General features: G+C 37.7%; 1 protein-coding gene across 50 annotated transcripts in view; it reads left to right on the forward strand.

Annotated features, from left to right (window-relative positions):
- The window catches only part of PHF20L1 (PHD finger protein 20 like 1), a 71,164-nt gene extending 61,316 nt beyond the window's left edge, over nucleotides 1-9,848 (forward strand). For 29 of the 50 annotated variants that reach the window (XM_081503565.1, XM_081503595.1, XM_081503571.1 and 26 more), the window contains 6 exons: nucleotides 534-715; nucleotides 1,713-1,812; nucleotides 3,130-3,325; nucleotides 4,895-5,261; nucleotides 6,515-6,677; nucleotides 8,059-9,848. In XM_081503565.1, the coding sequence (XP_081359691.1) occupies nucleotides 534-715; nucleotides 1,713-1,812; nucleotides 3,130-3,325; nucleotides 4,895-5,261; nucleotides 6,515-6,677; nucleotides 8,059-8,201 (1,151 nt within the window). In that variant the 3' untranslated portion in view covers nucleotides 8,202-9,848. Of the gene's footprint in view, nucleotides 1-533; nucleotides 716-1,712; nucleotides 1,813-3,129; nucleotides 3,326-4,894; nucleotides 5,262-6,511; nucleotides 6,678-8,058 lie in introns of all 50 variants that reach the window. The other 21 variants (XM_081503563.1, XM_081503566.1, XM_081503582.1 and 18 more) reach the window with 1 other exon arrangement.
- The last annotated feature ends 5,700 nt before the right edge of the window (nucleotides 9,849-15,548 follow it).

Raw genomic sequence — 15,548 nt, forward strand, 5'->3', positions numbered from 1 at the left:
CTGCTGTCTCTAAAGTGCAGTGGTGGTTACTGTTCTTGAGACTGTTAAAGAGTCGTATTGCTATTAGCTCCTAGGCAAGCTCCTTCACTTCCCTGAAGTGCTGTGTATCTGTATGGTGCAAATAATAAAACCTCTTTCTATGAGCCATTGTTGTGAGGATCAGAAGGGATAATGTTTGTGAAAGCATTTGAAGACTGCCTATTTTAATTATTAATTATTAATGTTTTAGTTTTTAATTAATATTTAATTATTAATATCCACTTTGGCCATCACTTCTATAAGCACCTGGACTAGAGGATACTTTCTGAGTCACTTGTAATATTATTAACATAAAATGTAAAACAATCACAGTCACCCAAGCTTCAAAAATCATTTGTTTCTTTGTCTAGCAACAAATACTCTGTTCCCATTCATCCATCCTCCCTGTCTAAATATTTAGTAGCTTATAAGCACTTCCCATAGCGTCTTTCTTTGTAGAAAATGACAAAAAAATGGAAAAAGCAGTGCTGAGCGCCCTTCTATGCATGTTCTAGACTTATCGGACATGGAGTTCCTGGACGACTCTTCTACGGAGAGTTTGCTCCTCAGTGGGGATGAGTACAATCAGGACTTTGATTCCACCAATTTCGAAGAGTCTCAGGATGAAGACGACGCCCTTAATGAGATCGTGCGATGCGTCTGTGAGCTGGACGAGGAGAACGGCTTCATGATTCAGGTGACCTGTGTTCCTTTCACACGGGATCGGTCGGTCCAGGCGCTCGGCGTGTGCGGGGGTGCGTCTGTGTCCTCTTTTTCCTCCCCATCCTTTGGAAGATGGAGGTTCCTAGCTTGTCATCATGTTTAAAGTACCAGTTTTAACGACTGGCAGATCTCGTCTTCAGATGAAGTGTAGTTTTCTTACCTGAGGACCTGTCTCCAGGGTGTTTTATTTTGAGGTTTTCAAGCTAAAATTCTTTTCAAGAGCCATTAAAATGGCTAAGCTTCCACATTGAAGGGGAGACCATAGAACTGTTCTCCTGCTGGTCTGGGTCCTGTTGTCTAGTATGTCTAGTCCATGTTATCTAGTCACCCTTCAAAGGGCAGATACTGAAATAGTTTCCACAATATCGAAGATTAAAGGAAAGCTTTGTTGCAAGAATTAGCCTTACACATCACCTCTTCCTGTAGAAAGGGGATCTTGGAGACAAAAGGAAAGCATAACCCATATTTTGTAATGACATTTGGAAGATCTGGAGATGTTAGTTCTAGAAACAAAGAAAGAGTAACTTCCCTCTTACTCTTCTTTTTCCCCCTTTCCAGTGGTTTTCTCAAAGAAGGGAATAATAACCTACAAGTTTGTAGGTTTACCACACAAGTAGTACTTCAGGAGGTTGTTGCTGCACACATTGCTACAAACTTGCTTTTTTCTTTTTTTAATTTCTCTACTTTAATAACCAATTTTTAAGTTTCAAGGATGTGGGAAATAGACATAGTTTTATGACTTACTTGTGATTAAACCAGTTTACTAAAGCACATGTTAATGGGTGCAACAAGAGGAAGTTCCTGAATTAGTCTACTTTAATAAAGTAAAGCTCATGGTAAGTCATGACTCGCTTTTGAGACGTGGATTAAGAAGTGAGTGGGCTGAAACCACCGGAGAACTCAGCCAGCTAGCTGAAGAGAAGGGGCTTGTCTCGGTTCCCGGCAAGTAAAGCGCGGTTGTCTTCCGGCAGTGTGAAGAGTGCCTGTGCTGGCAGCACAGCGTGTGCATGGGGCTGCTGGAGGAGAGCATCCCGGAGCAGTACCTCTGCTACATCTGCCGAGACCCCCCGGGTAAGCCTCCATCCCTCCTGCGCTTGGCACGGGCGTCTCAGTGTCCCCTCACAATCCCACCGTACATCTGCCATCTGACATCTCACCTTCCATGTCAGCTAGACACTGCTTCCTTGTTAAAAGTGTTTTTCGCTGTTACAGTTTTATTTTCCACATCAATTACTTCAAACATTAGCATAAATTCATCAGCATAATTAATGCCTTACTGGAAGGACCGGGTTGTGGCTTTTTCCTGGAGAAGAACTCTCTCTTTAATGTACTCCTGTGTATCGATTTCTAAATAGGTTAATACATGGTTATTTGAATGGATTCATAGCCTGAACTCAGGCTCTTCCTGAGTTTGAACGAGTGTCTGGGAGTGCTGCGTGACCTTGTAGTATTAGAGCAGGTGGGATGCCCAGGTACCACGTCCAACCCCTTTGTTTTACTGATGAGGCAAGTAGGACACTGGGCATCACCTGCCTTGTGCTCAGCACAGTTAGACTGAGCCGAGAGGAGCACCTGCAGCTCGGCCTCCCCACACTTGGGCCTTCCTCGGCGCAGGGGCTCTTTGAGCAGCAGTGTTCTGCATATGGTGTACGCTTCCAGCTCCCGGGCAGAACCCGTGTAGGCATCTCAGATAAAGTCTGCTGCTTTTTCTCGTGTCTATCAAATGAATAACATGAAGAAGCAGGAGAGTTATTTAAACCTTCATGAATGTAGGCATTTGTTCATTCATTCATCCAGCAGCATTTATTGGATTCCTTCTGTTTGCCAGTCTTGGTGGTTAGAGGTAAGATGAGGTAAGAGGTAACCATGCCTTCCACTTGCTCACTGTATAGTAGGGGACACAGACATAGAAGCAGCTAATTGTAACTGGATATGATCACTGTTGATAGCGAAGATACAGGATTATATCCGATTCTGTAGATGCAAAGCTCTTAGACATGAAGGAGGGGTCCCTGTTCACTTAACTAGAATTTTGTGTTTTATCCAGTTCAACTCCTAGTCTCTATCTACCCCTTTCGACTTTTTTAGAGAACAGATGACAGATACATAAAAAATAGAAAGCAACACTTAAGGTTCCTCTGCAGGTGTGACCTGCCACTGACCACATCCTTAATGGAGTTTGTCCTCCTTACTGGGCAGGAAATCTGACTGTGGGAGGAACTTTAAACAGTACCAACTCCTCGAAACACTAGTCATGCTCGTCTTTGGAATTTGTTCTTAGTCCTAGAGCTTGCGTCGTTTACTGAGTGATATTGGTTGGGTAGCAGTTGAAGGGAAGTCTTGAGTGAATGGACTCCTTCATCACTGTAACCTCAATTTCATCTACAGGTCAGAGATGGAGTGCAAAGTATCGCTACGATAAGGATTGGTTGAATAATGGGAGAATGTGTGGGTTATCATTTTTAAAAGAAAACTACTCTCACCTCAATGCCAAAAAGATAGTTTCCACACACCACCTGCTTGCTGATGTCTATGGTGTTACAGAAGTCCTTCACGGGTTACAGCTGAAAATTGGAATACTCAAGTAAGTGAAGGGTGGCCAAGGGAGGGGCTCGGTTAGGTGTAAGTTTTAATTCAAGCTAAGTCAGTTGTTTTTTGTTTCTAACTAATTTTTACTGGTGTATGGCTGCTTTACTGGCCAACTTGAACTGGTCACGTCCTTGGCAGACTCCATGCATCCTGGTATCAGGCACTTTGGTATACCTTGTTTATGTCCATCTTACCTACTAAGCCTTGAGTTCCTGGAAGGTTGGGCTTGTGTCTTACTCATCATTTTATCCCTAGAGCTTAGTTGAGGGATAAGTTCTCAGTAACGAATGAAATTTGCTTCTGTTGGATGTCATAAACCTGAAGATGAATTTCTTCATAAAAAAGTTTCATGCAAATGCTAAAACTCAAGAGAGAAACTAATTTATAAAGTTAGGCTTTTAAAAAAAAATGTGGTTGCCCTTGATATCAATATGGATTTCTAAACATTCATAATTTCAGTAAGGATTTCAGCTGGACAAATTTTGCCTCATGCCTATAGGTTCTATTTATGTTAATGTTTCTACAAATAGTAGTTATTATCACTAGCTAGTATTTATTGAAAGTCTACTATGTTCCTGAAATTGGTGGTTTCTTATGATATTTCATTTAATCCTTACAATAATGACCTTACTTTGATAGATGGGTGTTCAAAGACAGAGATTCTGTAACTCGTCCAAGCTCCTTCTGTAAGGCAGAGCAGGACTCTCTACCCATTGGACTATTGAGTTACAAGTCTAGCTCTACTTCTACTATGCCTTCTACTGTTGAAGAATTGTAGTATTTTCTGGATATTAAATAACGAGGGGTCTAAAAGATAAAATTTATAGCTTCTGAAACAAGACTTGGTTATTAGAAGAAAACTAGTTTGACTTCTGGTATTTATCTAACTTGGAAATTATCAATTCACAAATGTTACTGAGCCTTCTGAAAGGTTTATGTCTCCAGAATGTCCTTCTTTTACTTACTACAGACTATGAGGAAAGGATTCCTCTTTTACTTACTGCAGAATTTTAATTATTACAGAATCAATTGTGCAGAATCATGCTCAAGTGTTCAGTGAGGATGGGGTAAAGAGACATTATCTTGGGCTGTTAGTGAGCACGTAATTAGTACAACCTCTTTGGAGGCCACTTTGGCAGCACTGTCAGAATTAAAATGTGCAGACATTTTCTAGCAATTCCATATCTAGAAATTGATCCAACTGATATCCCCAGTTGTGTGCAAAGGTTGTTGTTGTTCAGTTGCGTTCAACTCTTGCGACCCCATGGACCCCCATGCCAGGCCCCCTTGTCCTTCACCATCTCCCAGAGTTTACTCAAACTCATGTCCATTGAGTCAGTGATGCCATCCATCCATCTCATCCTCTGTTGCCCCCTTCTCCTCTTGTCCTCAGTCTTTCCCAGCATCAGGGTCTTTTCTAATGAAAAGACCCTTCTTTCTTCGCATCAGGTACAAAGGTCCACATAAAAAAATAAATGAATAAATAAAACAACAGCAACAACAAAAAACTTGTTACTACACTTCCCCCCCCCCCCCCGAACTGTTTCTCCAACTTTGTTTTAAGGAATAAACATCATCCTGACCTTCGTCTCTGGGCTTATTCCGGGAAGAGGAAAGATCAAGATCAAGTGGTTGCTGGGGTGGAGAAAAAAATAACGATGCAGAACACAGTTAATGTGGAAGAAAAGAAGTATCACATACAGAACCACAAAGAACCACCTCGTTTGCCCCTAAAAATGGAAGGAACTTATATAACAAGTGAGCACAGCTACCAAAAACCACAAAGTTTTGGTCCAGACTGCAGATCTCTCGCAGACCCTGGGAGCTCAGATGATGATGATGTTAGTAGTTTTGAAGAAGAACAAGAATTTCACACGAGAGATAAAAACCGTGTACGATACCCAGTAAAAGAAGATGGAAGGCCCGGAAAGGTAAAGTAGTTCATTTGTCTTTGCTTGGAAATACAATAGAACAAAGGAAAATTTCGTGAAATAATAGCATACTGAATTCCCAGATTTTACTTAAATTTCCAAGTTCACAAGTACCTTGTTAGGGTAAAGACATTCTTTGCTGTCTCCCCAAGAAGACACTGGCCTTTTGAACACTTAATTATCCCCTAATTCGGAAAAACAGTAATTCATTAAACTTCTGCCTTAACGAAAGTTCTAATTTTATAAGTACACTTAGATGTCTCTAAAAACTGTGAACCACATTTTTTCCCAGAGAACGTCTGTGTATTAAAAACATGGAAGTGCATATGGGTGTGTATATATTAATATAATTTGTGTTCTTTTGTGCATGTTTCAGATACGTGTCAGTCTGGTTGTCTTTTTAAACTTTAGCATATTTGTATATGTATATCAATCCCACTATGCAATAAGCTGAATTATAGCTCTGTATACATTGAATATTTATAAACTTATTTCCTATTCACGACTTAGAGATGTCGTACCTTCATTTTTTATTGATTTTCAATTAGCAATACTGCTTTAAAATCAGTTCTTTATTTTTCTGGCCTCTTTTATCAAGTAAGTTCTTTAAGTAAATACTTAACTGAATTTGAATAGCTTGTGTTATATGAAATTTTGTGGTGAAATATTTGTCAAATTAATATTTATCTTATGAAATGAGTTAATCACTAGTGAATCTGAGCTCAGATTTTGTGTGTGTGTTAAGCAGTCTGTGCTTTTTAAATTTTTAAAGGATTTTTATTTTTCCCTCATCTCATTGTTTCAGCTGCAATAATAAATTCTAGTGTGCAGTTAAGGACACTTTATACTGGCTTTTGCCAGCTTCCTTAATTTTTTTCATATTGCTTTTTGCCTTCACTCCACTTAAAACACAGTTTAGATTAATTGAGGAAGGGGTCAGTCTAAATTATCTGGGCTTCCTAGTTAGATATATAACTAACTCCTTCATTTCTTTAGCGGGTTTGATGGAAGGCTTTCTACCCTGTGTAATACTGGGCTAGGCATTGGGAAGAGACATAGCGGGCATGTCTGCTTTTTTAGGGCCATCAGGTGCAATTTAATAATGTGCTTGTACTTCCTTTAAGAATATTCTGGGGGTCAGATTGGATTTTAACCTGTCCTCAGGGGTAATGAGGTTTTTAATGTATCTTTCCCTATGTGACATGACATTACATTTTATACAATTCTTTGTTTCCGTTGGTTCTTTGGAGAAGAATCCAGCTGAAAGGAATACAGTATTTGTTTATAATGATAAAAAGAGCACTGAAGACCCGGGAGACTCGCATCTTCAGTGGCAGCTCAATCTCCTTACGCACATAGAGAACGTGCAGAAAGAAGTCACCAGCAGGATGGACCTCATAGAAAAGGAAGTTGACGGTAACTTAAGAAGGGTCTGAACACAGTTGCTGTCGTCTGTAAAGTGTGTTTACTGTGCTCATGAATAACTACGTGACGCTCCTTACAGTCTTAAATTATGGGGAAAAACTGCAGATGGTGACTACACTGATGGAGCTTTATTGCTTCCTTTACATTGTGTTTAGCGTATCTGGCATTTAGGGTATTTTAGTTTCGAGTCAGTATGACTGGATGGATATTTTAGGAGTTTTTCTTTTTTAAGATAGGTACTTATGAAATACTGTCCATCTGCCAGGCTCAGTATATACCACATGTGGGATATTTGTTAGTTTCATTGAACTGTGTTTTCTTTGAAAGTCAGCATAAGGACTTGAAGCATATTTGAAATATTGGGGAAAACATTTTGTTTTCACTTTGGTCAGTGTTAAGTGAAATTAACAACAACAAAGAACTCCTGCTAGGTTAAGTGGGTAAACCTTTAGTTCACATACACATTTTCAGATGTTTTTCTTCTGTATTTTTAATTTTAGCACACAGGAACCCTAAGGAGTGGACAGGGGAAATATTATCCCCATTTTATAGTTGAGAAAATAGAGTAGTTGAGATTACCCGATTTCAGATCTGTGCTTTTCCTGTGCTTTTTGACTCCATTTTTAAACTCAGATTGTTATTTCCCACCCCTCCTTTTTTATTTGCAAAAGCATGCACTGCTTTCACCCCCAACTAAGTTAAGAGTTCCTACTGCTTTGTTTTTCCCTGTGAAAAGAGGAAATGGAAACCCATTTCAGAAGCATCCTCCATTTGGTTATAAGCTAGCTGTGAGTTAGTTTAGTTTTAAGTAGATTTTTAAAGAAGAAAAAAATGCAACTCGATACCACTTCCTATTATTAATAAAAAGGATAGAATGTAACAAATTGCATTCTGCCTAGATTTCTGGTATGTTTGGATTTTTTTTAAGTAGTGGTTCAGGAGAACACTAAGAAGTTGCCACCTGCTTTCCTTTGTTGCAAAGACCTTATGGACTAAAAAAAAATGGTTAGGGTAGCTGAGTTTCATTTAAAATGGAAATGATTTAAGCCTAAATTAATAGTAATCTTGCGCAGGAACAGGGGACGTTGTTTTCTGTTCCAGAAGTGAGTAAAAGGAGACACTCAAAATGAAGTTCCTTTATATCTATAAAGGGGAAAATTACCTAAAATAACGACAGGTAAAACAACAGATAAAGGTTACCAAGATAGGCTGAGGGATAGAGGATGCTTAACGGCTCAGAGGTGGCTTGCGGCTTTCTAGAGAAAGGGAAGTGAACTCTCTTGGCATCACTTTTTCAACCTTCTCATTGTACCATTTTCTGACTGTGTTTTCAGTTGCCATGTAAATGTGTGTGTTCTCTTCTCTCTTTTAGTTCTGGAAAGCTGGCTTGATTTCACAGGGGAGTTGGAGCCACCCGATCCTCTCGCAAGGCTGCCCCAACTTAAACGCCACATCAAACAGCTCCTAATTGACATGGGCAAAGTACAGCAGATAGCCACTCTCTGCTCTGTATGACGGCAGTGAACACCTGATGCAAAGAATGGGGCTCTGTTCAGTTGACTCGCTTTTATTATCCACATGGCTGCTAAGTGGATAGTTAAAAAGCTTAGTGTTGTTGGTCATTTACTGATTTGTGACATCAATAGGATGGCACCTTGGAAAGGAAAGTGAAGAACAACTTTATCAGGGAAGCTAATATTAAAAAACATTCATGAGCTAGATACAAGTGGTAATGTGCCATATGCCCAGGATCAGTGGAGGTAGAGTAGAATCTATGCTGAGGGAATCAGATTGGCAGGATTTTTGAGTAGCTGCTAACACGAAACATGAGATACCTGTAGGAAGAAATATGGTGCGTTCATATAGTTCTTAGTAGAAAGATCTATGTTTATAAACCGGCATTTGGCCAAAACCAAAAAGGAGATTTAAATTGTGGAGAGTTCCATAAGGTTCTTGTAAGAACTGTCTTCCCTGCAGTTGATCCAGCTGCACTGAAGTCCAGAGTATTTAAACTTTTATGGGATCATGAACTGTTCCTTAGGTGATGAACATCCTTAACCAGAAAACTGACAGTAGAAGTCTCATTTCTGAGGAAAACAGTTGTGACATCCTTACTTCATTATGAATATATTTTAAAAACAATGAAATAATTGGAATCCATTGCTGGCATTATGAGCTCATTGTAAAAACAGAATGGCTCACAGAATTGTCAGTGTGCCAAATAATACTACTGCTGGAAAGAGAGGTTTAAATACTATGGGAATTCTCACCCAAGTCTTACATAATGCCATCAGTCCATCAGAGACGCTTCTATCCCATATACTATATATATATATAGTCAGAGTTCAGCATTCAGGTTTCAACGTACAGTTTGATCCTGAGTGTGCTTAATATTTGCTTTCAGAAAAAAAAAAACCTCAGCTGGGATGAGGAGTGACAAAAATAACAAAATAATTTGTGGCTGTGGATTTTTTTTTTTTTTAACTGCTGGTAGTGGAATACTGGAAAAGCTTCATTTCTGAAGATGAATTTTATTTTTAAAAAATACATAAGGCACTCAAAACTTCTAGCTTTGATCACAAATGGACAGATTTCTGAAACCAAAGGCAACTAAGTTGCTGCGTTAGCTCTTGCTGGATCTCGGCCCGGCCTCTGCCTGCCAGTGCTCTTGCGAGCTGTGTGCTGCCCCATGCTCACGCAGGCGTGCGTTCAGCGTGTATGTTCGTTTGAAACAAACGCTTAGCGTACACGTGTACATAATCGACACATATTTATATCTACACATATCTAGTTTTATTACTATAGTCTATAAGAGTTGGTGGTTAACATGAAATGTTACCTTTTAACGGACTGTTTTTAAAAAATTAAAAATGTTATATATAGGTTTTGAAACTTTTTTAAAAAGGGGGGAGAAAAGACTGTTAAGAGGAGGCTATTTGATGACATGTTAACACTTGAATATTTTATGCCTCATCCTGTTTATCAGTTCTAGCAATCTGTATAAATGCATTTTAGAACTGATAGACAGTCAACTTGAATTTATCTTTGATAAGAATACATGCCACTGTACATTCAGATATTATTTAAAACTGCAAACACTGTTCTATATGTAAGGTACTGTATGTAAAACTCTTTATTAAAACAATTCCACATATCATAAAATTTCAGCTTGCCTTTTTGCGGCCTTATATTTTGATGTAAAGATGATTAAAAGAATGTGCAAAGCAGTAATTAGAAATTTTCATTGCCTTTTGAGATTCTCCAACTTGACACATGTGCCAAAGATCACAGACATAAAATACAGCCCTATGTATTTACTTACGATGCATTAATGTCAGAAATCTTACTGAGAAATGAAAAGCTTTAGTAGAGGAGGTACAAGGTAGTTATTAAATTTGAATATTAAAGTAAAAAAAGATAGTGCCTGTATTTCATGTGTGAAGTAAACTTTCTAATGTCTCTTTTTCAAGGTTGATACTTTATCTTTTCATTTGTGTTTTAAAATAATGACCCTAATCTTTTCCCTAATTTGGTTAAATTGTAGACATTTATCTGTTTTTCAGAATGGAGCAAATAGCATTTTTAACAGGCTGTGAAGAGTGGTGTTGCCCAGATTCTCGTCACATGCTCGGGGGACCTTTTCTGCCTAGTAACACTCATATTCTCAGCCCCTGATGACCACAGTTAAATTCATGTGCATTTTTTCTTGGAACATCTTAAAATTAGATCACTTTGATAGCCAGCTGACTAGAAGTTTCATTAATAATTAGAATACTGAATTCTTACTCTGCTTTAATGCATATGAATTGGGAGTCTGAAGTGTTTTATTTATGTTTTTAAAGTAAATCTCTGTTGAATTACTTGTATGCACATCTCCATTTATTAATCATACAGTGTATCAACAATTGGTTGAAGCCTTTGAGCAACTGTAGGCTGCTGACTCATTCCGTATTTAGGTGAGTGAATTTGTTTTTGAGAAGTCAATCCATTGTGAGAGGTTTTGGAGGAGCTGGTTTTCTTTCCACTTAGTCTTACTTTAAAAAAATGTGAGTATATATATCTAAATATACGCAGTAAACTAAGGAGGGTGTTTCTTGGAAAGGTAACTTTTCATTGTCACCCAGCCAGAGCAGACAAACATTGTAGGGAGAGATCCTTCTTAGTATGCTACTGATAAGTACAATCTGTACTTCATGCTCATTGTGTGGTTCTGCTGACTTTCAAACTTAGAGTAGTGTACACTTCCCTTAAAGGAAATTGATTATTCTCATTATTTAAGGTGAAATCCTTTTTCCCACATTCACCTTATTTCCACTGACTTACATCCTCTCAGATGTTCATATTCAGTATTTTCAAGATGAAAATTTTCAAGATTTCAGTATTTTCAAGTATTTCAAGATGCAAACCCCATTTCTCCTCCAGCCAACAGGATCTCGTGCCAGCTTCATTCTCTCTGCTATCACATCTAAGAGCCCTGGGTGGAGACTCTCAGCCCCCTCCCCCACTCCGCCCCCGTTCATTCCTTCACTGGTGGTGCTGGTTCCTCAAAGTGCATGGTGTCATCTTCCTTCTGAATCCCACTTAGGACACCATTTTTTATAAAATCACATCATGACAGTAATACTATGGGCTTCTGAAATTTTAATTTTCATTCTGATTCATCAGAATGATCACTGTCAGGCTAGGGAATTAACACTGAGTGACAGCTCTGTGCCAGATATTGTACGTGTTACCTGTAGCATCTGATTTGGTTCTTTTGTGGAGAGGTGGAACAGGATCGTTTTCAAGCTGAGGAGGAGGACAGGAAGCTGAGGGTTAGAAACGTTTAGAGACTTGTCAGGTTCAAGATACAAACCCAGTTTTGTCCCAGCTTGTGTTTCACATATTCTTGTCATTTCTTTTTCTGAAATCCTTAGTGACTTCCTATTTCAAACCAAATTAGATCTGTGTAATGCCTAGTCAGTTCTCAAATTCATTTAAGTATATAGTCTCATGATTTCCATAGATGGCTTCCATCTTTTACCTTCATATTATTTTCCTCTTCTGGAAAATTCTTGTTTGTTGCGTCTCTTCAAATGCAGACAGTTCTTCAGGCTTCAATTTCTCTTGCTAAGAGAAGCAGTCCATCACTGGAGATGTCTTAATAGTGTCCTTCATTGTACCAAGCTATGGAGGAACCATGTCAGTGGATAATATATTTCCTATGGTGGAACAGGCAGGAGCTTTGTAATTCTCATTTTTTGCTCTGGCAATTTACTAGCAATGACCTCTCTGAGCTTTGGTTTTCTTATGTGTTAAAAGGAATAATACCTAGTTTAGAACCTGGCTTTTGACAGTTTAATGACGCAAATACAGTAAATTGTAAAGTTGAAAGTTAAATATGGTAGACACATTGAATGTCATCTGTTTGCCAGCCATTAAATGATATGGTTGGATATGAAATTAATGTTAATAGAATCACAGTCTATATAGTGTAATGGAAACATTAAAAAAATATTTTTTCAACAAGATAAGTGATGTCAGAGAGTACAAGGAACCACAGAGACGAAAGAAAAGATAAATAGGCTTGTAGGTGGAGAGGTTTGGGGGAAATAGAATCTATATGTTAATTAAAACAGGGTGTGTGTGTTCAGTCACTTGGTCGTGTCTTGACTCTTTGCAGCCCATGGACTGTAAGACTCCTTTGCCCATGGAATTCTCCAGGCAAAAATATTGGAGGGGTTGCTGTTTTCTACTCGAAGGGATCTTCCCAACTTAGGGATCAAACCCATATCTCTTGCTGCTTCTGCATTGGCAAGCGGATTCTTTACCACTCGTGCCACTTGGGAAACCTTCAATGAAAACCATTGTTTTTGAATATTTTTTGACTGTGACCTCTCCATAGGAATTTTGAAAAATTGTCATCCGTTTCTGGTACCTGTTGTCTTTGGGTAACCCTGAAAGGAGATCCAGAGACAAGACTGGAGTGTACTTAGTCAGCTAAGGAATTGTACTTAGATCATCTAAGGAAGTTTGGAGTGAGGAAGAGAGGAAAGGAGGGAAGAGGGAGGAAAAAGCCCAAGTAAATAGGCACAATTGGGGACACTTATTGGGGCAATAAGCAAAATTGCCCACAATTGTGGGCAGCGGGGGGGGGGGGGGTGCGTTGAGTCTGCCATTTGAAATTGCTCGTCGTAAATTTAAACAGTTGCAGAGTGTGATTTCTAATTTGTAAATATTGGGCAATTTAAATCAGCCTCTTATCAGTGTTGCAGTAGAATCAATACAGTTTTGTTAGTTACCAACATCTGTTTTAAAAGTACACAAGCAAGGTCTTCTTTAACATTTGGAAAATATTCAGTTTTTATATTCTGTTTTTTGCCTTTGTATTTTACTTCCTAATAGAATGTTGTCTTCTTTTATACTTACAAGTCTTTATCATATTTTGTCCATGCACACACACAAAGAATTGCAATTTAAAATTGTATTTATAGGCTTCTTAGTGAACTAATCACTAATATCACTGAATATAAAATAGAGAAGTCTACAATTATAGTTGAAGATTTCAGCCCTCCTTTAACACTAATTGATGGAACAAGTAGCCAGAATATCAGGACAGAAGACTGGAACAAAAGTGAATACTCAACCTAATTGCTATTGAGCTAACATTCCACCCAACAACATGAGAATATGAATTTCCTTTTTAGTTACACATAGAACACTCAAAGAGATGGACTACATACTAGGCTATAAAATAGATCTCAACTTGTTTAAAATTGAAATGCATAACATGTTCTCCAACAATAATGAAATTAAACTGGAAACTGGTATTAAATATCTGAAAAAACTCCAAAGTGTTTGGAAATTATTGACATGTAAACAATCCATGACGCAAAAAAGTTATAAGTTAAATTAGAAAATGACTGAAAAGGAAAACATAATGTTAAAATTTGTGGGATGCAGCTCGATATTAGAGGGAAATTTACCATTTTAAATGATTATAATAAAAAGCAAGGTACAGATTTTAACAACTTACTGTGGTGATCATTTTGCAGTATATGCAAATTTTGAATCGTGCTCTTGAAACTAATGTCAATTATACCTCAGTTTTTTAAAAAAAACTAGAAATTTTAAATAAGGTACAAAATCATTGGTTTAAGATTTTAAAAATAAGAAAGCAGTTTAAAACCAAAATAAATGGAAAGAAATGTGTGAAATCTATGAAGTATCAAATGGACACAAGGGAAATACCAATATAAACAAAAAAGCTGACTCTCTGCATGGAAAATAAAACTGGTTAACTCCTACATAGACTGATTGAAAATTAGAATGGAAGAGGGAACATTACAACATAGCAAACATACAATTTTGAAAAAGAGATATAGTGGAAAAAACACTAACAGCTTACATGAAACAAAAAAATTCCTCAGAGATATGTTAGCAAATTGACTTAAGAAATTAAATAAATTGAATTTGTAATTGAAAATGTTCCTTCAAAATTCCAGGCCTAAATGTGAATTATATCAAACATTTAAGGAAGAAGCCTTTATTTTACACAAGCACTGACAAGGAAGAAAGAAACACGTATTTTTCTAGACCAACTTGAACCTCATGCCAGAACTAGAAAAAAACACTACAAGGAAAGGAAATTAGAGTAACACATGTCTAGAATATAGACACAGTCTTCAACAAAATAATTACATGAATACAATGATATACAGGAAGTGTAATATATCAAGGTCAAGTTGGATATTCCACAGGAATACAAAGGTGGTTTAAAGTCAATGAATTATGTTAATTCACTAAGCTAAGATAAGGGTTTTCATACATTTCAGTATCCACGAGTAAAAACTACTAGAATAAGAATTTGCATAACAATATAGAGCATCTCTCAGGAGACAAACCTCATAATGGTAAATGAATACTTTCTCTAAGGAACAAACCCAGAATATCCACTATCACCATTATTATCCAACATTAATGTGTAGGTCCTGATAGTGCAATATGGCACTGGGCAATAAAGGAGGAAAAATAAAAGGCATAGCACTTAGGAAGAAAAAACATTTGCAGGTGACATGTGCTTGGAAAAGCCTAAGGAACCTACCAAAAATGCCACTAGAATTAAGATTTCTTTACATTAGCAAGGTGCTGTTGGAGATGAGAATTTTTTTAAATGCCGTTTTCGATAGCGTCAAAGAGAAAACTTCACAGTGAATCTGAAATCATATGCAGAACCTGTGCACAGAAAACTACAAAGCAATGCCTAGAATAAAGATGGGGTAAATAGAAATAATAAGAACATATATTGAAAAACACAATACTGTTAAAATGTCAGTTCTCCCAAAACAGATTAATAGAATGCAATCCCATGTGAAATCCCAGGAGACTTTTTGAAGCAGAAATTTGCAAACTGATCGAAATTTTATATGGAAAATGTGAAGGAACGAGAATACCCTGGGCAATTTTGAAAACGAGCTCAAGTTGAAGGGCATGCAGTTTCTGATTTGGAAGTTACTAAGCTGTAGTAGCCAGGACAGTGTAGATGTAGCATAAAGACAAGAGATGTAGGTTGGTAGTATGGAATAGGGAATCTAGAAATAGACCTAAAAAATATGGCCAACCGAATAAAGTACCTGTTGTTCTGCATCCTTCCTTGTCAGTGTTTGGCGTTTGCCGGTGTTTTGCATGTTAGCTATTTTAGTAGGTGTGCAGTGATACTTTATTTGCATGTGGGTATCCAGTTGTTCCAGTGCCCTTTGTTGAAAATATTATTTTCCCTTTGAATTACCTAGGTTCCTTTGTCAAAAATCAATTGATCATAATTATATAGGTTTATTTCCACACTGTATTCTCTTCTCATTGATCTGGATGTCTGTCCTTAGT

This window comes from Giraffa tippelskirchi, chromosome 6, assembly GCF_054371585.1.
Source record: "Giraffa tippelskirchi isolate mGirTip1 chromosome 6, T2T-mGirTip1v1.2.pri, whole genome shotgun sequence".
NCBI lineage: Eukaryota > Metazoa > Chordata > Mammalia > Artiodactyla > Giraffidae > Giraffa > Giraffa tippelskirchi.